Below are 27,619 nucleotides of genomic sequence, written 5' to 3' on the forward strand. Positions count from 1 at the left end.
GGAAATCCAAAGTTAGATTCACTGAGGCGACTACAGCAGGCTCATTCGTAGTCTCTGACACTCACAGTAATCAATTAACTCCTTTGATATTACATTTATTGAATAGCAGAAGCATATGATACTGATACAAATTAGCTATTTCTGCAGGACACTGATGACTAGTGCAGTGTCTTCTGCACATTGTCACATGCCTATCCATAAAACATGTGGTGCGCACTGTAGCGAGTACTGCGGACTCAGGCACTTATAAGTTTAATCTTTGCCAAGTTAGCTTCAAGCTTGACCGGGTCTGACTTTTTGGAGAACCTTAGGGACCAGCACTACATCGTTCATTTGTTCGTTCCATAACCTTTGATTAAATTAAGCAGTTGCGTGTTGCATATTTCATTGTGCAGTGTTTCTCCCTTGGACATGAGCCTCTGCAATCGTAGTACATTTAGCAACCATTACCTTTGTATCCCAATCTGCAAAATGCCATTTGAATCATCAATGCTTTCACTTATAGGTCTAGAGAAAGTCAGATGGTTGTGTTCGTGATCTGATTTAGCACTGTGGCTAGTGTACTTTTACAGAGTTTTGCTTGTACTTTTAACACTTAATGTTCGTGTGACACAAGAAAGACAGATTCATGGGCGTAATGCCAAGGTGGATGAGTAAGTATTGAGTAAATCCAGTGGAATTCAGTCACTTTTTGTCAGCACCCGTTTTGATTTTAACGACACCTTACATACATATTTGCCCATTGTAGAAGTGCTCAGAAAGTGACATTTTTGACCTGAATGCCATAACATTCAAGCCATAAAGGTGCTCAAAGTTGACTCATTTTGTATACCCTACCATACCATGAGACATCCATGTCTTCATCACTGGAAAAGACCAACAGTTGAGAATGATTTCATTTAAAAGCTTTCAAACACATTTGTCAAATTATTAAATGATTTAATGGATTTTTTTTTTAAAGAATTATTTTGGTCATTTTTAAACCTTTAATGTAAATTATGTAATAACATGTAGACTCTTTTTCGCATATGTTGTAGCTTACCCAGCAAACCGGAAACATTCCCAGAACATTAGCTAAGATTTACAATGAGTTGTAGTTCGGGTTTTATTTTAACACTAGGATGATAGAATGTTTTTGATTACAAAAATGTGTTTTTGTTTTAAATGAAATAGGATTACAATGTTCTCCTAACATTCACTAAAATATGCTCAACATCTGTAACAACCACCAGAGAACAGTTCTCATTCGGTTTCCAGGTAACGTAGTGACATAACTTACCAGTAAAGTTTTCCCAGCAAAACTAAAATGTTTATATTTATTGTGTTCTTTAAAGGTTCCCAGAATGTTTCATTATGTTGTAGCAACAGTCTCGTGAGAACATTGTGGGGACATCACAAAATATATTTTTTACAAAACACAGAAACTGTCCAGTTGTGCTGTTGATTGGTATTGGTATTTTATAAGGATCTCCATTAGCTGTTGTGAAAGTAGCTGTAACGCTCGTCGTTGGAATGAGAAGAGGAGGACCAATGCGCAGCGTGGTAAGTATCCATTTTAATAAGAATACTTGAACAATGAACAAAAACAATAAACTGACAAATGACCGAGACAGTTCCGTATGGTGAAACACAGACACAGAAAATAACCACCCACAAAACACAAAGGCTACCTAAATATGTCTCCCAATCAGAGACAACGACTGACACCTGCCTCTGATTGAGAACCATACTAGGCCAAACACATAGAAAAAGACAACCTAGACATACAACATAGAATGCCCACCCACATCACACCCTGACCAAACAAAACATAGAAACATACAAAGCAATCTAAATTGTGGAACATTGTGCAACATTGTGAGAATGTTCTGCGCAACCTACAGTATGTGAATTTCAGAAGAATATTCTTGCTACATACCAGACAACTCCCATAACTTAATTAAATGTTCTGGGAACCTTAAAGAACTTAGACCAGGTGTTCTGTCAACATAGAGCAATTGCTTCTATAATGATGAGGCTGTTCGGCTCAACACTTCCAAGTGTTGTGACGAGTAGCTCTGACATATGATGAATACAAATATATTTTATAGAAAAGATACACCCTTTTAGTCTTCATGACGAACAACAGACGTATGGAATGGGTCACAAGGTGAAACTTGATATATGAGAAAGGAGTATCCCGCAGCAGATAGCATTTGCTATGAAGACTGTTCTTATTTTTCAGTCTGGCCCCTAAGACGAGGCTCCTATCTTGTTCCTGGTACTTCATAGCACAGAAACACCAATTCATTATATGGCATAAATCAATTGTCAACTCCAGATACCCCCATCTCAAGTAAAGCCCCTTCTTGATCACACGCCTGGACAAGCTCACTGAGAGAAGTGAGCCTCTAGGTCATATACTACCCTAGGATAGGTGCAACATCAGAGATGACATACAATGGTTCCCCCCAAGGCCGAAGGAGGGAGTGACTGGCGCACAGACATTGTGGAGACAAGTAATTGGTTCCCCATTAATCGCGCCATCCCTTCACATGGTTTAGAATAGGTAAAGACACGTTCACATATGAAGACAATGTTCCCTCCTGTCCTCCTCTCTTGCTGATATTCTGCATAGCACCAGAGACATGTGAAAGGCAAGCCTGACTTCTCCCCTCTCTGGGCCCCAGGTGACTGAGCCCCAGCTGAGGGAGGAAGTGCAACGCCAGAGTCCGAAGGGATACATTCAAATAACAATCATATCATATAAGCATATTATATAGATAAGACATCTTAATTATCTATGTTACCTAACTAGTTATGATTCTTCCGCCACACAGACTGTTCCCGCACCTAATGAAACATTGTGGGAACCTTTAAAGAACAGATTAAATGTGTTCTAGGAACGTTCTTGTAACATCAGGCAAGTGTTTTATACAACATTCTATAATCATCAGCACGGCTGGACAGTTTTTGTGTTATGAGGACCTAATGAACTTTCACAGAACCAATTTTGGTTTGATGGGTAGACTCTATTTCACAACATGTGATGTTTTTGTGTTGTACCCGCCATCGGTTGAGACACATCATGCTCTTGAATACAGGGTGGGTGTCATTTCAATCATAGAAATATAATTCATAGATTCGACCTATCCATTCAGACCACTGCAATTTAGCTAATACACCATTGAAATGTTTATTGAATTACAATTTTTATTCTAATTAATACCGCAAAGATGACCGCCAGTCCACCCACCGTCGAATGTCAACTTAAATGGTCATGTCTATTCTAGTATCTGTATTTCTACGATTTCAATAGGTTTCCTATGGTGGATTGACAGTGTAATTTAAAACAACAGATATTCCCATTCAAGTCAACATTCTCTGATGTGTGGACCTCCAACCATCTTTTTGGTATCATTTGAAATGTTTTATTAATATTTTATCACATTCATCAGCCAAAACATGATTGTATTCATGAGCAAGTTGTGTCTCAACGTATGGTGGGCACAACACAAAAACATTAGATTATGTAAAAGAGGGTCTAAGCTACAACATGTGCAAATATGAAACATATCTGAGTTTGTGTTTTTTGATAATTGAGGCTAGAGGGAGAAAAAAAAGTGCATTTATATTATAAAACATATTGTTTTTGAAAGTATAAAATAGTTTGATAACCCTGTATGTAAGCTTCTAAATTATATAAATCTCAACTGTTTATCTTTTCCTGTGATGAAGACATGGCTGTTACAATAGATCCAAAAAGTCCCTTTCTGAACACTTCTACAATAGGCGAATATGGATGGGAGGTTTCGTTCACATCAAAAGTGGTGCTGTCAGAAAGTGATTGAATTCAAATGGATATACCCTATTATTTGTCAGGTTTGACTATCAAACATAACTTCTGTTTCACTGGTATTGTTCTACAAAGTAGGACGGAAGGACTGACACATGCCATCAAAAACGATCATTAGGAATTCTATGTTAGTATGTTACATCAGAATCTATTGTTAATATCAAATACCTTGATATTTCACAGACTGCCCTAGGAGGAAACCAATTCTGCATTGTCAATCATCTGTCGTCTGGTGTTTGTTCATGTACGTACAGTATGTGTGTGTGTTCAGTCTGCCTGGGTTACAGCGGCAGATGCCACAGACAGAACTCGAGAACGTAATCAAACCGACGGTTTAATAAAAAATGATGTGCTCAATATTTCAGAGTATGTCTGATGAGGAAGTGCATAACTCTCACAACCCCTCAATCACATCTATTTCTACAGGGAGCTGGTTCTTATACCCTTCTTTCCATTAGAATCTGACTCATAATGACTCCACCACTCAGGGCCATTTTCATTAACTGTTTCTTGGCTGCTTGAAGGAGGAAGAAGAAGGAATCTGATTCATTGAAATCTTCTTATGGCTGCAATCCCGTTAACGGGATGATATGACAACAGCCAGTGAAAGTGCAGGGCGCCAAATTCAAACAACAGAAATCTCATAATTAAAATTCCTCAAACATACATGTATCTTATACTATTTTAAAGGTAATCTTGTTGTTAATCCCACCAAAGTGGGATTTTGCGGTGTTAGGTCACCGCAAAATCACAGCTATTTTTCCAGCCAAAGACAGGAGTCACAAAAAGCAGAAATAGAGATAGAAATGAATCACTAACCTTTGATGATCTTCATCAGATGACACTCATAGGACTTCATGTTACACAATACATATATGTTTTGTTCGATTAAGTTCATATTTATATCCAAAAACCTCAGTTTACATTGGCGCCATGTTCAGAAATGCCTCCAAAATATGAGAAATTGCAGAGCACATCAAATAACAGAAATACTCATCATAAACTTTGATGAAATATACATGTTTTACATAGAATTTAAGATACACTTGTTCTTAATGCAACCGCTGTGTCAGATTTCAAAATAACTTTACGGAAAAAGCAAACCATGCAATAATCTGAGACTGCGCTCAGATAGAAACAAAATTTCTCCGCCATGTTGGAGTCAACAGAAATACGAAATTACATTATAAATATTCCCTTACTTTGATGATCTTCATCAGAATGCACTCCCAGGAATCCTAGTTCCACAATAAATTGTTGTTTTGTTCGATAATGTCCATTATTTATGTCCAAGTAGCTACTTTTGTTAGCACGTTTAGTACACATATCCAAACGCTCGTGCAGGTCCAGGCGAACGTCGGACGAAAACTTCAAAAAGTTATATTACAGGTCGAATAAACATGTCAAACTAAGTATAGAATCAATCTTTAGGATGTTGTTATCATAAATATTTAATAACGTTCCAACCAGAGAATTCCTTTGTGTCTATAGAAGTAATGGAACGCAAGTCGATATCATGTGGAATGCGCGTGACCAGGACCTGGCTCTCTGCCAGACCACTGACTCAAACGGCTCTCATCCGGCTCCACATCACCTCATCCGGCCCAGCATCACAGTAGAAGCTTCATTCAAGGTTCTACAGACTGTTGACATCTAGTGGAAGGCGTAGGAAGTGCAAACAGATCCATATCCTACTGTGTTTTCAATAGGCGATGAGTTGAAAATCGACCAACCTCAGATTTCTCACTTCCTGGTTGGATTTCTTCTCAGATTTTTGCCTGCCATATGAGTTCTGTTATACTCACAGACATAATTCAAACTGTTTTAGAAACTTCAGAGTGTTTTCTATCCAATACTAATAATAATATGCATATATTAGCAACTATGACTGAGGAGCAGGCCGTTTACCCTGGGCACCTCTGTGCACCTTTCATCCAAGCTACTCAATACTGCCTCTGCAGCCATAAGAAGATATGATAGGTCATGCAAATGAGTTTCTTGGTAAACAGATTTGTGTGACTCATGCAGACAATACCTGGGATCTAATCAACGGTGCATTGTCAACAAGCACATGGCGCGTGACCTTTTCACCTCATTTAACACCTGATTTACTGATCAAAAGGCACATCTCAATAGGTCCAGGTGTGTCGTGACAGAGCACAAGTGGGCCTCTCCTCTTTTTGTTCTCTATTGCTCCTCTATTGTTCCTCAAGCAAGGGGGGAGGCCGATGACATCACAAGTTCCCGTCAGATCAAATCTTTGAATGCCCTACTCCTTGAAGTTTGCAGTTGTGTCTAAAGAACAATAGAGGACGTCTTTAAACACATGTTTTTTATTGAGCCGACATCTACAGCATTTACAGTGAATGTGATCTCTGCCAACGTTAGGGAAACCGACATTAAAAGGTGCATTGTAGGGAGGCAATAATGCATGTTTCAGACCGTTTCGGTCACATGATGCGTATATGACTGCATTTGAAGTATGTTAGTGTTGCGTGTTGTCTACAACTATGGGCAGGTCATCGCTCTAGGAAAGTGATCCAGACTTTGGTAACGCCAGTATAGGGATCACTCCGACAAAGGCACTGATTTGCAGTATAAGTAGCTAATTAGGCCTTTATTGGGTATTATTAGCCATTCATTAGGCATAATGGCTGGTAATTCAAATTAGCTACTTATATACACACTTCATATACGCAAATAAGTTCCTAATATGTGATCCCTATTTTGAAGTGTTGGCAACACTTTCCTTGAACCATCCCTCGTATGGGCTAGGCTGCATGTCAATGCCATGTCATAGATGTCTGTTATGAAAGTCACAATTATAGGACTGAGGAGTATTCAGTCTGTAAGAACGGAAAGAGGAATGTATTGAGTTTAAATTAAAAACTTGAGAGGGACACTGCAGTCCTGACAGAGTCTGGTTGTGTGTTCCACAGCCGTGGTGTACTGTAGCCCAGCGAAAAGCCTGAAAGGTCTGTCTCATGGTTTTGAGTTTAGTTTAGTTTGCAGGGGGCTGCTGCGGGCAGATGGAGATGGAGCTTGAGGACAGGCTACAGTGGGAGGGCAGGGTAACTACAAGCCCAACCCTAAGCTGGGGATTTTCAGACTGGTAAAAGGGCCCGAGTTATTCATTATTTAACATGTTACAGAAGTAGTACATTACTTATGCATTAGAGTCTTCGTTTGTACTTTTCAGTGTGGAACGTTCCATTATTTAAGTAGACAAGCACGGAAAAAGGCCTATCGATGGCTCGCAATGTTTTAAAGATCATCCTCTCACCCCTATCTCAATTAAACCTCAAATGGAAAGTTACCCAAAACCCCTACAGTAACTTAGTTGCCATAAAGTCGAAGTTTAGTAGTGCTACTTCACACATAAGTATCTCCAAATTTAGGCTCAGGACCAGAGTTTTTGATTTCAATGAGAGATGATTTTTGACATTTGCGATGCATGCAGCGGCCTAGGTGACCGCAGTTCTTTGGAACACCAGGATTATTCCTCAGGGTCCGCTGTGCTGTCCAAACTCGTGGTCGGCATCTGTTTGGGGTTAGACACTCTTTTGCAAGGACGAATCTGTAAAGTTTAAGCCATTGGGGTGGGGTTTCTACCAAGCCACATATGGAATTGTTTTAAGATGGTCATGCCATGGATCATTTAGCTATTTGATTTAGAATTGTAGGACCCTTTTAGGTATAAAAACATCTATATAAAAATATTTATTCATAAAATATTGAATTTGGTCTTTACTACTATAGCCCATAGAAACACATTGAATAACACTTTCATAAATGGCAAAAAAGACAGTCACAAAATAAATCTTAAGGAATAGGGTTTTGAAGTGTTTGTCCTATATCTAGGAGATATAAGAATGTAATGGAAATCTTTTTTAACATATTTAACCCCTTATTTTGTTGTGTCAAATCTGCCTCCATACTGCCATTCATTTGTATGGGTTACCTTCAGTTCGGACGCTACAGACGTTTTCGTGAGATTTTCGGGATGTCTCATTGTCTGACAAGCACCGCCGTAACTCGGCCACCTTCAATCGCAGATGTGGAAGGCCGACATAGGCAGATAACTCTAGCTTAAACTGAGAGATTTTGATGGAGATTTTTTGATGTGGAATAATTATAAAGCTACTTCATTGCCATGCCTGACTCTAAAGGACCTCACAACAGGCACAAACATGTGTCCTGATATCCTCATAAGGTTCTACAGCTGCAACATCGAGAGCATCCTGACTGGCGGTGTCAGAAGAAGAACCTAAAAATTGTCAAGGGCCCCAGCCACCCCAGTCATAGACGGTTCTCTCTACTACCGCATGGCAAGCTGTACCAGAGTGCCAAGTCTAGGACAAAAAGGCTTCTCAACAGTTTTTTACCCCCAAGCCATAAGACTCCTGAACAGGTAATCAAATGGCTACCCGGACTATTTGCATTGTGTGCCCCCCCCAACCAACCCCTCTTTTTACGCTGCTGCTACTCTCTGTTTATCATATATGCATAGTCACTTTAACTATACATTCATGTACATACTACCTCGATTGGGCCGACCAACCAGTGCTCCCGCACATTGGCTAACCGGGCTATCTGCATTGTGTCCCGCCACCCGCCAACCCCTCTTTTACGCTACTACTACTCTCTGTTCATCATATATGCATAATCACTTTAACCGTATCTACATGTACATACTACCTCAATCAGCCGGACTAACTGGTGTTTGTATGTAGCCTCACTACTTTTATAGCCTCGCTACTGTATATAGCCTGTCTTTTTACAGTTGTTTTATTTCTTTACCTACCTATTGTTCACCTAATACCTTTTTTGCACTATTTGTTAGAGCCTGTAAGTAAGCATTTCACTGTAAGGTCTACACCTGTTGTATTCAGCACACGTGACAAATAAACTTTGATTTGATTTGATTTAATAGAAGCATCATTACAATGACAGCGTAGTGTCATCATTATGGCTGTTCTCAAAAGCCATAACAGTGTTAGTGAATATTCCATAAGGCCAAACCAAGTTTTGAAAATGATAATAGCCTGTACCAGCCCCATTTCCCCCTCCAGCCAGTATAGGCCCGTCACGCGCCTGCACAGCAATGCACAGCAAAAAATGTTGTTAGGGCCTTTTAAAATTCGTTTTTATTTCTTGCCTACAAAATATGTTTTCTTGGTTTTTCCAGGTTTCAAATTCCCCCTTTTTTCTGGTTTACCCATTTTTTTCCAACTTTTTTTGAAAAGCAAAAATGGGATTTACTGTGTTCACTACAATGCTTAAACCACATCAGGGGATGACTTTTGCCGTCTGCAAAGAATCTCAGAAACATAGATTTTTGAATGAAGTTGCCCTTTAATTCAGTGGGCATGCTCTGCACTGTTGTTTGGTTAGGGGTATTCTGTAGTGCAGTAAGCGCACATGTGATGTGATTTGGGCGCAAATAGAGTGCAAAGGAACAAATCCTTGTTTTCAATGACGGCCTACCGGGGAGCAGTGGATTAACTGCCTTGTTCAGGGGCAGAATGACAGATTTTTACCTTGTCAGCTTGGGGGATTCGATCCAGCAACCTTTCGATTACTTGCCCAACGCTTTAATCACTAGGCTACCTGCCGCAAATAACCCTAGATCAAATCAAATTTGATTTGTCACATGCTCCAAATACAACAAGTGTAGACCTTACCGTGAAATGTTTACTGACAAGCCCTTAACCAACAGTGCAGTTCAAGAAGAGTTAAGAAAATATTTACCAAATAAACTTAAGTAAAAAATAATAAAAAGTAACACAATAAAATAACAAAAACGGAGCTATATACAGAGGGTACCGGTACCGAGTCAGTGTGTGGGGGTACAGGTTTGTTGAGATACAGCCACATCTCATAGTCACATCATGAGATTTTTAAATGAAAGAGGAATGTAGTGACATGAATTGAATGGAGATTCCACACTTCCCATTTTAGAGTTTCTGGCTCAACACAGAAATGCCCTTATCCAGATGGCGTGAGAAACGAATTTCCTTACAGACACGCTAACTTTGTTATTACTTTTGAGGTCGGAACAAACATGCAGCAGGAAGAGGGGCAAGAACCATTTATCCGCCAGCTCAGGGACAAGCTCCACTATTCAGTGTAATGTTCAATGTAATTGCATTGCTAGACTTTTTGAAACTTCATGCATTTGTGTTGTTTTAAAAATGTACAAATAAAAGGAAATGTATGGTTTAAACATGTCTTTAATCTTTATTTGTTTTAGCTGTTAGTGATAACTCCTGTGTGTTTACATTTTTAAGCCTTTATGTATGTTTTGAATGACCAAAGGTGTCTGACTTTATAGTAAGTACAGCGTCATATGATAAGGCATTTATGTATGTGTTATAAATTACCAAAGGGTTCTGACTTTAAATTAAGTAAAGCACCATGCGATAGTCTTTATGGATGTGTTATGAATGACCGAAGGTGTCTCACTTCAAACTAACTAATACAGGACACTACATAAAGTGTTAATAAATAGGTTATTAACGTTCTGCTGACTTACGAAGGTTCTCATTATCCACATGTTACTGTAGAGTGTAAGAGGTATTGAAATGGGTTGATGGACCTGCAAAGCTTGCGTTTGGGTGTCAGAACCAAGATTTGGAGTAGTCCAACCTGAGACTACTGCAACACGTATTCCTCTTCTATTCCCATGCTGGAGACGAGGGCTTGTTTACAACCTCAAATCAAATCACATTGTATTTGTCACATACACATGGTTTAGCAGATGTTAATGTGAGTGTAGCGAAAGGCTTGTACTTCTAGTTCCGACCATGCAGTAATATCTAATACGTAATCTAACCTAACAATTTCACAACAACTACCTTATACACACAAGTGTAAAGGAATGAATAAGAATATGTACATAAAAATATATGAATGAGTGATGGCCGAACGGCATAGGCAAGATGCAGAAGATGGTATAGAGTACAGTATATACATATTAGATGAGTAATGTAGGGTATGTAAACATGATATAAAGTGGCATTGTTTAACCTCTCTAGGGTATGTGGGACGGTAGCGTCCCACCTCGTCAACAGCCAGTGAAACTGCAGGGCGCCAAATTCAAAACAACAGAAAGTATTTTACACCATTTTAAAGTTACACCTGTTGTAAATCCAGCCAAAGTGTCCGATTTCAAAAAGGTTATACGACGAAAGCACACCAAACGATTATGTTAGGTATGAGCCAAGTCACAGAAAAAGACAGCCATTTTTCCAGCTAAAGAGAGCAGTAACAAAAAGCAGAAATAGAGATAAAATTAATCACTAACCTTTGATAATCTTCATCAGATGACACTCATAGGACTTCATGTTACACAATACATGTATTTTTTGTTCGGTAAAGTTCATATTTATATCCAAAAATCTGAGTTTAGGCAAGACGCTACTGTATCACTTGGCAAAAAGCCTGAGAAAATGCAGAGCGCCAAATTAATATGAATTACTATGAAAATTACTATAAAATCAAACTTTCATTAAATCACTTTTGTAATATAACTTTAGGTATTTTTTTATGTTAATAATCGAAAAAATTGAAGACGGGATGATCTGTGTTCAATACAGGATTAAAACGAAATGTAGCATGCCTTTTGGACATGCACTTCAATCAAACACGACACCTGGAGTGACTCGACTTCAAGATGGCCGTATTTCTTCATTACACAAAGGAATAACCTCAACCTATTTCTCAAGACTGTTGACATCCAGTGGAAGCCGTAGGAACTGCAAGCAATTCGCTTAGAAATCTGGTTTCCCAATGAAAACTCATTGAAAAGAGAGTGATCTCAAAAAGAAAATCTGAATAGTTTGTCCTCGGGGTTTCGCCTGCTAAATAAGTTATGTTATACTCACAGACATGATTCAAACAGTTTTAGAAACTTCAGAGTGTTTTCTATCCAAATATACTAATAATATGCATATCTTATCTTCTGGGGATGAGTAGCTGGCAGTTGAATTTGGGTATGCTTTTCATCCAAACGTGAAAATGCTGCCCCCTACCCTAGAGAAGTTAAAGTGGCTAGTGATACATTTATTACATCAAGTTTTCCATTATTAAAGTGGCTAGAGTTGAGTCAGTATTTTGACAGCAGCCACTCAATGTTAATGATGGCTGTTTAACAGTCTGATAGCCTTGAGATAGAATCTGTTTTTCAGTCTCTCGGCCCCTTCTTTGATGCACCTGTACTGACCTCTACTTCTGGATGATAGCGGGGTGAACAGGCAGTGGCTCGGGTGGTTGTTGTCCTTGATGATCTTTTTGGCCTTCCTGTGACATCGGGTGGTGTAGGTGTCCTGGAGGGCAGGTAGTTTGCCCCCGGTGATGCGTTGTGCAAACTTCACTACCCTCTGGAGAGCCTTACGGTTGTGGGCGGAGCAGTTGCCGTACCAGGCGGTGATACAGCCCGACAGGATGCTCTCGATTGTGCATCTGTAAAAGTTTGTGAGTGTTTTTGGTGACAAGCCGAATTTCTTCAGCCTCCTGAGGTTGAAGAGGCGCTGCTGCGCCTTCTTTACCATGCTGTCTGTGTGGGTGGACCATTTAATTTTGTCCGTGTTGTGTACGCAGAGGAACTTAAAACGCTCCACCTTCTCGACTACTGTCCCGTCGATGTGGTTAGGGGGATGCTCTCTCTGCTGTTTCCTGAAGTCCACGGTCATCTCCTTTGTTTTGTTGACATTGAGTGTGAGGTTATTTTCCTGACACCACACTCCGAGGGCCCTCAACTCCTCCCTGTAGGCCGTCTCGTTGTTGTTGGTAATCAAGCCTACCACTGTAGTGTCGTCTGCAAACTTGATGATTGAGTTGGAGGCGTGCATGGCCACGCAGTCATGAGTGAACAGGGAGTACAGGAGAAGGCTCAGAATGCACCCTTGTGGGGCCCCAGTGTTGAGGATCAGCAGGGTGGAGATGTTGTTACCTACCCTCACCACCTGGGGGCGGCCCGTCAGGAAGTCCAGGACCCAGTTGCACAGGGTGGGGTCGAGACCCAGGGTGTCCCACCCTGTGCAACTGGGTCCTGGACTTCCTGACGGGCCGCCCCCAGGTGGTGAGGGTAGGTAACAACATCTCCACCCTGCTGATCCTCAACACTGGGGCCCCACAAGGGTGCATTCTCAGCCCTCTCCTGTACTCCCTGTTCAATCCTTCCAGATCCTTGATATCCTTCATCTGCGCTCAAACCACAGGTTTCCAATGGGGTTTCAAGTCCGGAGACTGAGATGGCCATTGCAAAATGTTGATTTTATGGCCAATTAAGAATTTCTTTGTGGATTTTGATGTGTGTTTGGGGTTATTGTCTTGCTGGAAGATCCACATGCAACCACGTTTCAGCCTCTTGGCAGAGGCAGAAAGGTTTTTGGCTGATATATCCTGTCCTGGTACTGGGTAAGGTTCATGAAGCCATTGACAGTCAACAAGGGCCTTAGGACCAGTGGAAGCAAAATAGCCCCATAACATCAAAGATCCACCACCGTATTTTCCAGTAGATATGGAGTTATTTTCTGCTTATGCGTTTTCATTTCGACCCCAAATCCACCACTGATGTGCGTGGCCAAATAGCTCTATTTTCATGTCATCTGACCAAAGCACCGATTCTAACCCCATACATACATTTTTATTAGTATGAAATAATATAATTTGAGCATACAATATAGCTCAGTATTTTAATTATTTATTTTATACAGTCCTTTTTGCTTACCTTTATCAAGGTTGTCAATCATTTCAGACCCCACTGTATATGGTCGTGGTAAACACAAATATTTCGACCAGTGGTCTTGAGGCATCAGATTACTTGTTTTAGATGATGACATTTATGTCTGTGATATGCGCACAGAGGTTATGACAGGAACAAAATATGGGGCCGGATTGGGCCGTGAGGGCCCCATCAATCAAACCCATGGTAACTACAGCATGGCAACAGGGCCCTGATTGGCTGTGAACGAGAAAATAGTTGACGGACAAATGAGACTCTGCTGAGAGGCGGGTATAGGTGATCATCTCCCACTGTAGGAATCCAATATCTGCCGGGGTTGCCAGGTCTGCTGGGGTTGCCCTGTCAGTTGCATAACCCCCAAATAACCTTTTGACAGAGATGAATAACTTCATTATTAGCACAGCACGTTATGGATTGTCTTCCATCTTTGTTTTGTTTGCATTTGATCATAACTCATGTATGAATTAGTGATTAGCAATGCATGGTATCATTTGCTCAATGTGTGTGTGTGTGTGTGTATGTGTGTGTGTGTGTGTGTGTGTGTGTGTGTGTGTGTGTGTGTGTGTGTGTGTGTGTGTGTCTGCCATTTGCAGTACTCCCTTGCTGGATGACATTTCAGGGTCATGTCTGCGTATGAGATCACATAGCAGATAATGCTGTGGCATTCAACAACAAGAACACAGGACAAAATACAAGCTACATACAAGTATTCACACACCTTGACTTTTCCACATTTGGTTGTGTTACAAAGTGGGTTTAAAATTGATTTAATTTGAATTTTTTGGTCAACGATCCACACAAAATACAAGTGGAAGAAAAATTATAACATTTGTGTAAAAAAAAAAAAATACATGATCTTTTATATTTTATTAGATAAGTATTCAACCACCTGAGTCAATACATGTTAGAATCACATTTGGCAGCGATTACAGCTGTGAGTCTTTCTGGATAAGTCTATAAGCTTTCCACACCTGGATTGTGCAACATTTGCCCATTATTGTTAAAAAGATTATTCAAGCTCTATCAAATTGGTTGTTGATCATTGCTAGACAATCATTTTCAGGTCTTGCCACAGATTCTCTGAACAGATTTATGTCAAAACTCAGGAACTTTCACTGTCTTCTTGGTAAGCAACTCCAGTGTAGATTTGGCCTTATGTTTTAGATCATTGTAAGCAACTCCAGTGTAGATTTGGCCTTATGTTTTAGATCATTGTCCTATACCATCCACGCTCAAAGGGAAATTGAATGTCAGCTTTTTTAACCATCTACCAATAGGTGCCCTTCTTTGCGAGGCATTGGAAAAACGACCTGGTCTTTGTGGTTGAATCTGTGTTGGAAATGTACTGCTCAACTGAGGGACCTTACAAAACAGGAGGTTGGTGGCACCTTAATTGGGGGAACGGGCTTGTGGTAAAGAGTGGAGTGAGTGGAATGGTATCAATAAATGGTTCCCAGATGTTTGATGCCATTTCATTTTCTCCATTCCAGCCATTATGATCAGCCGTTCTCCCCTCAGCAGCCTCCTGTGCTATTCCACAACAAAATGTGGAAAAAGTAAAGGGGTGTGAATAGTTTCTGATGGCACTGTGTGTGTTTCATTCCTTAGGCACAGAAAGCATTTCCCATCAATAGAGAACATGCAGATTTTTGTAACAAAAATGTTACTTATTGTGACTGTTTCTATACACCATTCAATTATTATTTGGCTTCACACGCTGATGTGTATGAATGGAGTCAGTGCCGTCATGTTACTATTGTTATTTGATTTTCCAGAGACAATGATGTGACAAGGTACTGGACATTCTGTCTTTGCTATGCTGAAGAAAAACAAGGACATTGGTATAGAATGGAGACTTTTTATTGTCAAAATGTTGGCTACAAAGCCTTATTCAAGGTACAGTTCTGGTTTTGACAGCCATCCGGCCTTGCCTTCAAATGGCAACAAAGGCCTTGCAATTTCATCTTAGTAGAAAATCGACAGAGGAATTATTTCAGAAAGACATGTTTTTTTCTTATTTGTCTCTCCTTTCATAGACTCAGAAGTGATCTACAGGAATCGCGATGGCCACGTAATCAAGTTTAACATCCTCACCAATGAGACTGAAATTGTACTGACAAACACAACATTTGTAAGTGAAAACCCTTTACCATCTGAACATGCATGCACACAGACTTACACGTAAACGTATACCCTGCCACTCAAAGTGACATGTTAGCAAACGGATATACCCACTTAAAAATGCTCTCACTCTCTTTTCCTCTTCTTTGTCTTGTAGGTCAATTTCAATGTTGCAAAGTACTCCGTTTCCCCGGACTTGAAATATGTGCTCTTTGCCTATGATGTTAAACAGGTAAACTGTATTATCTTTTTACTTTAATGCTCTTAATCCCCCCACACTCCATTTGCATCTCTCTCTCTCTCTCTCTCTCTCTCTCTCGCTCTCTCTCTCATATATTCTATAGCGCACTATTAAATCTTACAATAAGCTCAATCTTAAAGGCATGCATACTAGACCAGTGTTTCCCAACTCCTGTCCAACAGCACACATTTTTGTTGTAGCCCCAGACAACTGATTCAACTCAATGAGGGCTTGATGATTAGTTGACAAGTTGAATCAGGTGTACTTGTCCCCCCCCAAAATGTGTGCTGTTGTGGGTACTTGAGGACTGGGGTGTATTCATTACGGGAACTTTTTACCGTTCAGAACCAAATGGAAGCAAACAGAGCTAAACAAGAGTTTCTATTGGACAAATTCAGGTAGGTCCCTTCCCATTTCGTTCCGTTTGCTTCTGTCTAAGAAACGTTTTACAACAGAATTGGCAGTATAATAGACCCCTGTAGTTGCCAAACATTGTACTAGGCTACCATACAAGCCAACGCACTACAACACACACACATCTTGAAGTCAGCCAACTATACAGTGGGCCTGTTGATCAAACACCCACTCAGACCTTTTTTTATTTAAAAATGTTTTTCCTATAATCACAAGCTTTCCATCAGAAAAGTGAAGATGCAAAATGAGATACGCAAATTGAACCCTCTGTTCAGGAAGGGATAAACTATGAGGATTAGCGACAAGGAGATGAGTCTTAATTTATTTGCATATTTCACATAAGGTCTTGTGTGTAATTATTTTGCTGGCTAATAATAAGCCTGTGCCCTGTGTTGTCCCTTTCTTTTGACGTGTAATGTTATTGTCACGATGTTTGCAATAATGGTCGGACCAAGGCGCAGCGTACGTAGAGTTCCACATAATTTATTAGAAAGTGACATTTAGAAAACCAAAAACAATAAAGAATAAACAAACCGTGATGACAATGCAGTGCTAACAGGCAACTAAACATAAACAATATCCCATAATCCACAGGTGGAAAAGTGCAACTTAAGTATGATCCCCAATTAGAGACAACGTTTACCAGCTGCCTCTAATTGGGAATCACACACAAACCCCAACATAGATAATAAACCTAGAACCCCACATAGAAATAATAAACTAGACTAAAACCCCTAGTCATGCCCTGACCTACTCTACCATAGAAAATACAGGCTTTCTATGGTCAGGACGTGACAGTTCTGTTGTATTTCATAGATAGACAAGCTCGGAATTGATTATGAAAGATATGTATAGAGGCTGTCATTTGTTCATCGTTTAATTATATGTTCACAGTATATGTTTAGGCACCTACTGTATGAACACAATCTCTGGGCCCTTGGGAAATTGTTTAGTTGAACAAACAGGGCAATACCGGTACAGTATGTTAGAATGAAAAGAAAGCACTGAATAACGGTGTGGCAATTGAACACGTATGTCCACATCAACTGGTGTAGATTGAAGTTGTTGACAGAGTTTCCCCCTGGAAATCTCTGGACGTCTCACCTACAGTAGCTCTAAGATTACACGCCTTTATCTCATTACTGAGGTGTCCAAGAGCGATTAAGATTTATAAACACTCGTAAACTCTGTGTCAATGGTGACAATAGGATATGTTTTCTTTGCTGGTAAACATCTTGTAATGCTCGTCCAGGTTTTAAATCCTCCAGGTCTATGTTGATCCAATGCATTGTGTTTGCAATAATAATTAGAGAATAACTTCAAGCTAATCAGGTTTGAGTAGGTCGTACCCAATGATGTATATAAACCCTGGATTGCTGATGCTATGTATTGGCCTTTGAGAGGCTTTGAAGCTACTGGTCGGCTATATTAGCACTCCCCAGAAGAAGCAGTCCGACATAGTATTTCATGGAATAAATGAAATGTTCCAACGACAAAAATGTACTTGTATTTAAGTATTTTTGTGTTGTCGTGGGGATGGAAACATGAGTAATCTCCAAAGATGATTATTTCAGGAAAATGTTATTAGATACTTGTTCATTTTTAATTGTTCTGTTTAGCTCACATAATATAATTTAAAAGTACGCAGTAACATGTCTGTAACAAAATAAATGTGGCAAAAACGAATGTAGACATGAATAAATGTTTATAGCTTTTCTATAGCTTCCAAAATATTTTCTACAATGGTGTATGCATTAACCAAGATGGAGGCTCCATGGCTTCAACACAGTGTCCCCTATCAGTCATATAGTGTAAATATAAATAATTGGTTGTACCTCACCAAACAATAACCGGGATTTACGTTTTTATTTGTATTTGTATTTTTTGTACCTTTATTTAACTAGGCAAGTCAGTTAAGAACAAATTATTATTTACAATGACGGCCTACCAAAAGGCAAAAGACCTCCTGCGGGGACGAGGGCTGGGATTACATATATATACTGTATATATTTTTTAAATAGCATATAAATATAGGACAAAACACACATCACGACAAGAGAGACAATACTACATAAAGAGAGACCTAAGATAACAACATAGCAAGGCAGCAACACATGACAACACAACATGGTAGCAACACAACATGGTAGCAGCACAAAACATGGTACAAACATTATAGGGCAGAGACAACAGCACAAAGGGCAAGAAGGTAGAGACAACAATACATCACGCAAAGCAGCCACAACTGTCAGTAAGAGTGTCCATGATTGAGACTTTGAATGAAGAGATTGAGATAAAACTGTGCAGTTTGAGTGTTTGTTGCAGCTCGTTCCAGTCACTAGCTGCAGCGAACTGAAAAGACGAGCGACCCAGGGATGTGTGTGCTTTGGGGACCTTTTAACAGAATAGGTTTGGCAGAACGGGTGTTGTATGTGGAGGATGAGGGATGCAGTAGATATCTCAGATTGGGGGGAGGGAGGCCTAAGAGGGTTTTATAAATAAGCATCAACCAGTGTGTCTTGCGACAGGAATACAGAGATGACCCGTTTACAGAGGAGTATAGAGTGCAGTGATGTGTCCTATAAGGAGCATTGGTGGCAAATCTGATGGCCGAATGGTAAAGAACATCTAGCCGCTCGAGAGCACCCTTACCTGCTGATCGATAAATGATGTCTCCGTAATCTAGCATGGGTAGGATGGTCATCTGAATCAGGGTTAGTTTGGCAGCTGGGGTGAAAGAGGAGCGATTACGATATATGAAACCAAGTCTAGATTTAACTTTAGCCTGCAGCTTAGATATGTGCTGAGAGAAGGACAGTGTACCATCTAGCCATACTCCCAAATAATTGTATGAGGTGCCTACCTCTAGCTCTAAACCCTCAGAGGTAGTAATCACACCTGTGGGTTGAGGGGTTCTTCTTGCCGAACCACATGACCTTTGTTTTGGAGGTGATCAGAACAAGGTTAAGGGTAGAGAAAGCTTGTTGGACACTAGGAAAGCTGTGTGGTAGAGCATTTAACACAGAATCCGGGGAAGGGCCAGCTGAGTATAAGACTGTATCATCTGCATATAAACGGATGAGAGAGCTTCCTACTGCCTGAGCTATGTTGTTGATGTAAATTGAGAAGAGCGTGGTGCCTAGGATTGAGCCTTGGGCTACTCCCTTGGTGACAGGCAGTGGCTGAGATAGCAGATTTTCTGACTTTATACACTGCACTCTTTGAGAGAGGTAGTTAGCAAAACAGGCCAAGGACCCCTCAGAGACACCAATATTCCTTGGAATGGTCTACCGTATTAAAAGCTTTGGCGAAGTCAATAAAAATAGCAGCACAACATTGCTTAGAATCAAGGGCAATGGTGACATCATTGAGGACCTTTAAGGTTGCAGTGACACATCCATAACCTGAGCGGATACCAGATTGCATACCAGAGAGAATTCTATTGACATCAAGAAAGCCAGTCAGTTTTTACAACACTTTTGATAAACAGGGCAAAATAGAAATAGGCCTAATAACAGTTAGGATCAGCTTAATCTCCCCCTTTAAATGAAGGACGAACCGTGGCTGCCTTCCAAGCAATGGGAACCTCCCCAGAAAGGAGAGACAGGTTAAAAAGGTCAGAGATAGGCTTGGCGATGATAGGGGCAGCAACCTTAAAGAAAGAAAGGGTCTAAACCATCTGACCCAGATGGTTTTTTGGGGCCAAGTTTCAGGAGCTCCTCTAGCACCTCGGACTCAGTGACTGCCTGCAGGGAGAAACTTTGTAGCGGGGCAGGGGAAAAAGAGGGAGAAGCATCGGGGATAGTCGCATTAAAAGTGGTGGGAGATGAGGAAATGTTGGACGGGCAAGGATGCATGACTGAGTCAAATAGGAATCCTGACTTAATGAAGTGGTGATTAAAGAGCTCAGCCATGTGCTTCTTGTCAGTAACAACCACATAATCAACTTTAAGGGACATGGGCAGCTGTAAGGAGGAGGGTTTATTCTCCAGGTCTTTAACCGTTTTCCAGAACATCTTGGGGTTAGACCCACAGAGAGAGTACTGCTCCTTAAAGTAACTGACTTTGGCCTTCCGGATATCCTAAGTGCACTTATGTCTCATTTGCCTGAACGAGAGCCAGTCAGCCTAAGTATGCGTGTGCCGAGCATTTCGCCAAATTCTTGAGGTGGAGTAACTCTGCAAGATCACGGTCGAACCAGGGGTTGAACCCGTTTTTAATTCTCATTTTCTTCATGGGGGTGTGTTTGTTAACAATACCACTGAAATTATCAAACAATAAGGTCCAAGCGTCTTCTACAGAGGGGATCAAGCTGATTCTATACCATTTTACCGAGGCCAGTTCATGAAGGAAGGCTTGCTTATTAAAGTTTTTTAGCAAGCATCTATGACAAATCAGGACAGGTTGTTTCACTGAGCAGCCATTACGAACGCAGGCTGTAAAACAGTGATCACTAAGGTCATTACAGAAAACACCAGACTGATACCTATCAGGATTATTTGTGAGAATAACATCAAGAAGAGTAGCCTTTTCTGGGTGTTTGGAGTCATACCTTGTGGGATTGGTAATAATCTGAGAAAGATTTAGGGAGTCCCATTGTTTTAGCACTTGGTCAGGTGGTTTAAGTATGTCCCAGTTTAGGTCACCTAGCAGGACAAATTCAGACTTGGTGTAAGGGGCCAGGGGAGAGCTTAGGGCAGGTAGGGTACAGGCTGGTGCTGATGGAGGACGATAGCACCCAGCAACAGTCAACAAAGAGCTATTTGAAAGTTTAATACTTAAAACCAGCAAATCAAATTGTTTGGGGACAGACTTGGTGGAGATAAACGAGCACTGAAGGTGATCCTTGGTAAAGATTGCCACTCCCCCACCTTTAGAAGATCTGTCTTGCCGAAAAAGGTTATAACCAGAAAGGTTAACATCAGTATTCAAAACACTCTTCCTTAACCACGTCTCAGTAATGACCAACACATCTGGTTTGGAGCTCTGAACCCATACTTTCAATTGATCCATTTTAGGTAATAAGCTTCTCGTGTTAATGTGCAGAAAACCCAGGCTTTTACGAGAGCAGAAATCAGTGAAGCAGATATCAGAGCACAAGTCATTGGGGCTAGCAACAGTAGATGGGCCAGGGTGTACATGCACATTTCCAGATATCATCAACAGTAATACAATCAAGGCACGGCATAGTACAGGGAGAGCTCTGCAGTGCTGATTTATGACATCTGAATGTGCATCAGATGGCAACAAGATCATATTGTACAGCAATTTCATCAGGTAACATGAATACAAAGCCGGCGAGCGGTGTTAAGAATGGGATGGGAGGCCAAAAGTCTGTGTAATCAATAGAGAGTCAGAGTCAGAGTCCAGAGTTTACCCATGGAGTATAACAATGAAGTCCATTGTTTACTTGACATGACAATCGCTCTGTGAGGAAATTGTGTTTTCTTTCATTTGATGACAGATCTCAGTCAAATAGAAGATTTTACGTTTCAGTTCTTTCTCAAATTGTAGAACCACAAAGTTTATTACATTGTGATCGGTTTTTTGACATACTGTCGAGGGAAATATATTAAGAATTCCGTTTCTTTACCTTCTGGTCCTCCAAACCTTGATATATCTTTGTGAAGGATAAAACATTGTGTAACATTGATGAAGTAGCCTTCAGTGGCTCGCCGCCTTCAAATGAGCAGAGGCTGAATACGTACAGTAGGTCCTACCTCGCCTAACCCCTCAAGGCTGATTACTGAACAAATGAGCCTGGCGGGAATCACAAAGGAAGACGAAGGAGAGACAGAATCTTTCAGAGCTATCTCATCAGGACTATACGGGGGTCACGGTAACCCAAATAGCCCAATGTTGTGTGATTTAGCAGGCCAAAAGCAGCACCTGGGGCCCTAAGCACCGTTATCACCGTATCCGTATTCCCTCCCACGCTAAATGGGTCTAGATTGGGTCTGGCAGACCCCTGAGACTGAACGGTCGTCACAGCACTGGCACCTTGAGGGCCCATGCTATTATAGTTAATCTGATGGGTCCAATGTGCTGTAAGGGTCCAGAATTGCTATGGTAACCTGAGGGCCAAATACTGACTGCTGTCAGGGTTGCACTGATTCTGTCCTTCACACTGGGCCAACATTGTGCACAAAATATGTAAGGTAGCAAAACATGATACGGCATCGGTAGCTTCAGGGACCATTTGGTTTTGATACTCGTAGGGGTGCAGCCTGCTCTTATGTTCATTGCACAGGCACCTCTAGAGCGGCTTACAGCCTTCCCACCCTCAAGTGTTCTATTGATCTCCCCACCTTCTCTCCTCCCCTTTTGCTGACAAATGGATTGATCCCATTGGGGCTGGAGACGCAATTAAACTTGTTTTGGGGTGAGAGTGCTAAGAAAGCTGGCTCATTGGCTCTCTGCTATGTTGGTGCTATGTTGGTGCTAGAATTTGCTTAAGTTTCTTCACTGTATTTGGTTAAGGCTCCTCTGTAACCAACAGCCAGTTGACGCAAAGTTTTGCCTTAAATGTGGTCATGTTCGAATAAGGGCCGTAAACTAGGCCTTTAGTTTCTAAATGCAAGCAAGTCATCTGTTTTTAGACACATGATTAAATACAACAATCATTCCCATTTGTATTCAACTGTCCTACTGTATAACACCGTTATTAACAGCCTTAAACATGTTATTACTATGTAATAAACTCTTTTCACACGTACAAGCATCCAAATACTATTTTCATCTCAAATACTATTTTGTAACATTTATTTTACCCAGAGGCTGAAAGCAGCCATTGGAAACCTTGGCATGCATTTCTCCGTTAGCTGGTCCAGTGGACTCTTCTCTGAGGCAGTATAGAAGAGCGCCTAAAGCTGTCTGAACCAGTCTAGATATTTAATCATATGTTTTAATCTGTGGGCCCCTGCTCCCAGGCACGTGCCACACACTGCCAGAGATTAGGGGATCTCTGGGTAATATACAGAACCATGATCCGCCACACCTCTCCCATAAATCAAGAGAATCCATGTTTTCATTTCATTCAATCCGATTTGCATACGTAATATGAGGGGAGGAGGGGAGGAGGGAGTGGGCGAGTCACCTTGGCAGTGGAAGAGGAGCAAGGAAAAGAGGGAGGGAAGGATGGTCAGTGTGTGGCAAATTTAATAATCAGATGATATTTGAAATGGAGGAACATGGTGATGAAAATCGACAAATACAACATGGGCTTTTCATTGGTTTGGGCAGATGCGTTTCCCTCTGTGTGGTTTTATACTAAACTTTTGCAGTGTTATTAATCGTGTTTGATAAAACTGCCCTGTGCAGACCACTCGTATTCAACATTGAGTTGCAGCAAAAGTTTTAGTGCAGTAGGAGTTGAAAATGTCAACCTACTTGTCTTTGATTAAATCACCACACTGAACACAAAGGTCATTGTGCCAGCTCTTGAAGAGATGTAGTGAGGGAAACAATGTGAAACATTTCAAAATGATCCTCTAACTGTACACCTGATACTGGAACTGTTATTAGCCATTTTATCATCATATACAGAGTAGGACATTTTATCAAAGCTAGAGATGACGAGCAGCTCAGAGAGAGTGAATTCCACCCGACAGCAAATATATCTGCGCAATCTTAAATCTTAAATCTTAAAATGATAACTTCAAACACTTTCTCAGACACTCAAAGTAGTATCTGACAGGCAGTTAAAACTTTTTTTGCCAAAGGTTAATGTTTGGAAGTAAAACTCCAACTGGAGGGAGTCAATACGGTTCAAATAAAAGTTACAGAGTCTATTCCTCTTCTGTGCCTTCCCAGGGAACAAGAGTCTGTGGTTTTGCTGTGGATATTTCACAGCAAAACCACAGACTCTTGTTCCCTGGGAGCATTACCTCTAGTTCCAAATGATCACCTTGAATTTGTTTTAAAGAGACGGCGTATCTAAACGCTTGGGCGTTTTAGTTCCTAGCCAGGGATGTGTTTTCACAGAGCTTTAACCCTGACCTGCGTCTCTGTTGCTTAGCAGCTTATAGCAACATATTTTTTCAAAGCCATCGGAGGTGCACTCTCCACCTCCCTCCCTTTCTGAGATCACTCATCTTGGCCTGTCAACACTATTTCTGGTGCTCATCAATCTAGCGCTATCACATCTCTGCCACCACCTTCGGGCCTTTCCGCCGTCCTCATGCGCTATGCATAATTCACTGTGGCAAAGTGCATCCTTTTCAAATGAAGAAACACTTTTTAATTTGAGCTATCCATCCTCGGCTGTGGCATCCCTGTTTTTAGACTCCTGTCTGCTCAAACAGATATATCAAACACTTGAGTCTGAATCAGGTGTCTCTATCCCTCTTTTTATTTCTTTCTTTCTTTCTCTCTCTCTCTCCCTCTCTCGCTCTCTTTTCCCCGTCTACAATCTGAATTATACTATCATGTCATGCACTGCTTCTCGAGGGGAATCCAGACAGATTTACAAACACCCTAGTCAGAACCATTTGGATGCTCTCTCTCTCCCTCCCTCCTGCCTTTCTCTCTGTGTCTTTCATACTCCCGGGCTTTCAGACCTAAAGTCATGGGGGTTGCATGATCGGTTTCTCAGATGGAATTAAAATGTCTCATCTCCCAGCTGTCACCCATGCAAATTGCATTGTCCCCAGAATCTATTTGTGAAAACAGCTACCGGTCTATTCTGTTTGATGCCTTTCTCTGCCTGTTTTTTTGATGTTGTTATCAGCCAAGCTGCCTCCATCGTAAATATTTAATGCAGTAATCTCCTCTTTCTTTTCTCTCTTTTGTTTTAGGTTTTCCGGCATTCATACATGGCCTCATATAGCATTTACAACGTCCACACAAGGTATGTTTTGTTTGCTTGTTTACCATTAACTTTGTTGGGGTCTTGATGTGTTTGTTTACTTGTCAAGACAATCTATTCTCAGGCAGTTTATCTCAGGCATTAAGTACATTTCAGTTGTGATGATAAAACAATGTGGTGAAATGAGCTTTTAAAGTTTTTAAATGTGAATTTGAATAGAGGCAGTCCAAGTTTTCAAATGTTAATTTGAAAGGCAGGCAGTCCAAGTCTAGTAGGCTGAGAGGAGTTGAGCGCTGTCCTTCAAACAAAGTGTGTCAGCTGCTCTAAGCAGCAGTGTTACTGTTACTTAATGTTGTTTTTCAGGGAGGTGTGGGAGCTGGATCCTCCAGAGGTGCTGAATTCTATTCTGCAGTATGCTGCATGGGGAGTACAGGGCCAGCAACTGGTAAGTCAAAGACAAGTGGTCTGTGACCACAAGTAGGCCATTCGTCCATGCAATCCTCTTATACCTCCCATGTTACCATTTATAATGTGATTTTTCCTGTGCCTGCAAGTAGGGCGATTAAAGTCACAACCATTTATCACGTTGCTTTTGAATATTACTCCCAATTAGGAAGTTTTTTTGGCGTAATGGCTAAGGTATCAGGTTGATAGTCGCTGGACCCAGGTTTGAGTCCTGGTCAGGGCTCCCCTCCAAATGTGCAATATTCCGCATTTTCCCACCCCAATGTTGAAGGTAACTGACTATAGTCATTACTTAGACTTATGTCAGCTACTTTTGGGTACAGCTTGTATAAACTTAAAAGAAGTTGCTTTAACAAGTTTTGGCTGTGGCCTTAAATATACAGTACCAGGTGACTACCTCATGAAGCTGGTTGAGAGAATGCCAAGAGTGTGCAAAGCTGTCATCAAGGCAAAGGATGGCTACTTTGAAGAATCTAAAAATCTAAAATCTATTTTGATTTGTTTCACACTTTTTTGTTAATTACATGATTCCATATGTGTTATTTCATAGTTTTGATGTCTTCACTATTATTCTACAATGTGGAAAAATTGTAAAAAATAAAGAAAAACCCTTGAATGAGTAGGTGTGTCCAAACTTTTGACTGATACTGTATGTGCAAAGGATTAGGAGCGGTTGGTATGCCAAGGATCAACAGTTTTAATAAATCTCTTTATTCTGTATTTTCAAAATGATGTTCTTTCTTGGTTTGGCCTTCGGGATGATTTTCTTTCCACTTCCTCATGTAATTGCTTTGTTTAACTTAATTGTTCTCCTATTTAATCCCCACATGGAGTGCATTCTGAACTTTTAATTAGAATGTGTTTTGATTATGTTGCTGTTGAAAGCGAATCATGCTTCTCATTAAAGACGCAACAATGGACTATGTCATATTCACATTATCTCAGACAATGGAAGAATCTATGTTTTGATATACTCTGGCAGCTCCCCTGTTGTCTGCTATTGCCTTGCTGTCATATACAAATGGCTCTATTTATGCACTATTTCGTTTTTTTATGTATTATTTCTTACATTGTTACCGCAGGAAATCTTGTCTTATTACATACAGGAATACGACTTTCCTGAAGCGGGTACTCTGTTCGGACCACCACCCAGGAAAATTGATCTAATCCCAGTAGCCTACCCAAAACAACGGCGCCGTAGAAGGGGCAGAGCTAGCAGCCTCCTGGTCAGGCTCCGTAGACGTGCACATCGCTCGCCGCTCCCGAGTATACTACTCGCCAATGTCCAGTCTCTTGACAACAAGGTAGACGAAATTCGAGCGAGGGTTGCCTTCCAAAGAGACATCAGAGATTGTAACATTCTCTGTTTCATGGAAACAGGGCTCTCTCAGGATATGTTGTCGGAATCGGTTCAGCCACCGGGCTTCTCCATGCATCGTGCCGACAAAGATAAACACCTCTCTGGGAAGAGGAAGGGCGGGGGTGTATGCTTTATGATTAACGACTCATGGTGTAATCATAACAACATACAGGAACTCAAATCCTTCTTCTCACCCGACCTAGAATTCCTTGCAATCAAATGCTGGCCATTTTACCTACCGAGAGAATTATTGTCAGTTATAGTCATAGCTGTGTACATTCCCCCTCAAGCGAACACCAAGATGGCCCTCACGGAACTTCACTGGACTCTATGTAAACTGGAAACTATATATCCGGAGGCTGCATTTATTGTAGCTGGGGATTTTAACAAAGCAAATTTGAGAACAAGGCTACCTAAATTCTATCAGCATATTGATTGCATGACACGCATGGCTAATACTCTCGACCACTGTTACTCTAACTTCCGTGACGCATACAAAGCCCTCCCCCGCCCTCCCTTTGGCAAATCCAATCACGACGCCATCTTGCTCTTACTGTCTTATAGGCAGAAACTCAAACAGGATGGCCCAGTGATGAGAACCATTCAACACTGGACTGACCAATCGGAAG

The 27,619-nt window shown here is 40.9% G+C and overlaps 1 protein-coding gene across 2 annotated transcripts in view; it reads left to right on the forward strand.

Moving 5' to 3' along the window:
* Positions 1–27,619, forward strand: part of LOC139538348 (inactive dipeptidyl peptidase 10-like) — a 300,215-nt gene that overhangs the window by 218,756 nt on the left and 53,840 nt on the right. For both annotated transcript variants that reach the window (XM_071340300.1, XM_071340301.1), the window contains exons 4-7: positions 15,620–15,714; positions 15,862–15,936; positions 25,155–25,207; positions 25,529–25,610. In XM_071340300.1, coding sequence (XP_071196401.1) covers positions 15,620–15,714; positions 15,862–15,936; positions 25,155–25,207; positions 25,529–25,610 — 305 coding nt within the window. The remainder of the gene's footprint in view (positions 1–15,619; positions 15,715–15,861; positions 15,937–25,154; positions 25,208–25,528; positions 25,611–27,619) is intronic.

This window comes from Salvelinus alpinus, chromosome 14 (assembly GCF_045679555.1).
Source record: "Salvelinus alpinus chromosome 14, SLU_Salpinus.1, whole genome shotgun sequence".
Classification (NCBI taxonomy): Eukaryota; Metazoa; Chordata; class Actinopteri; order Salmoniformes; family Salmonidae; genus Salvelinus; species Salvelinus alpinus.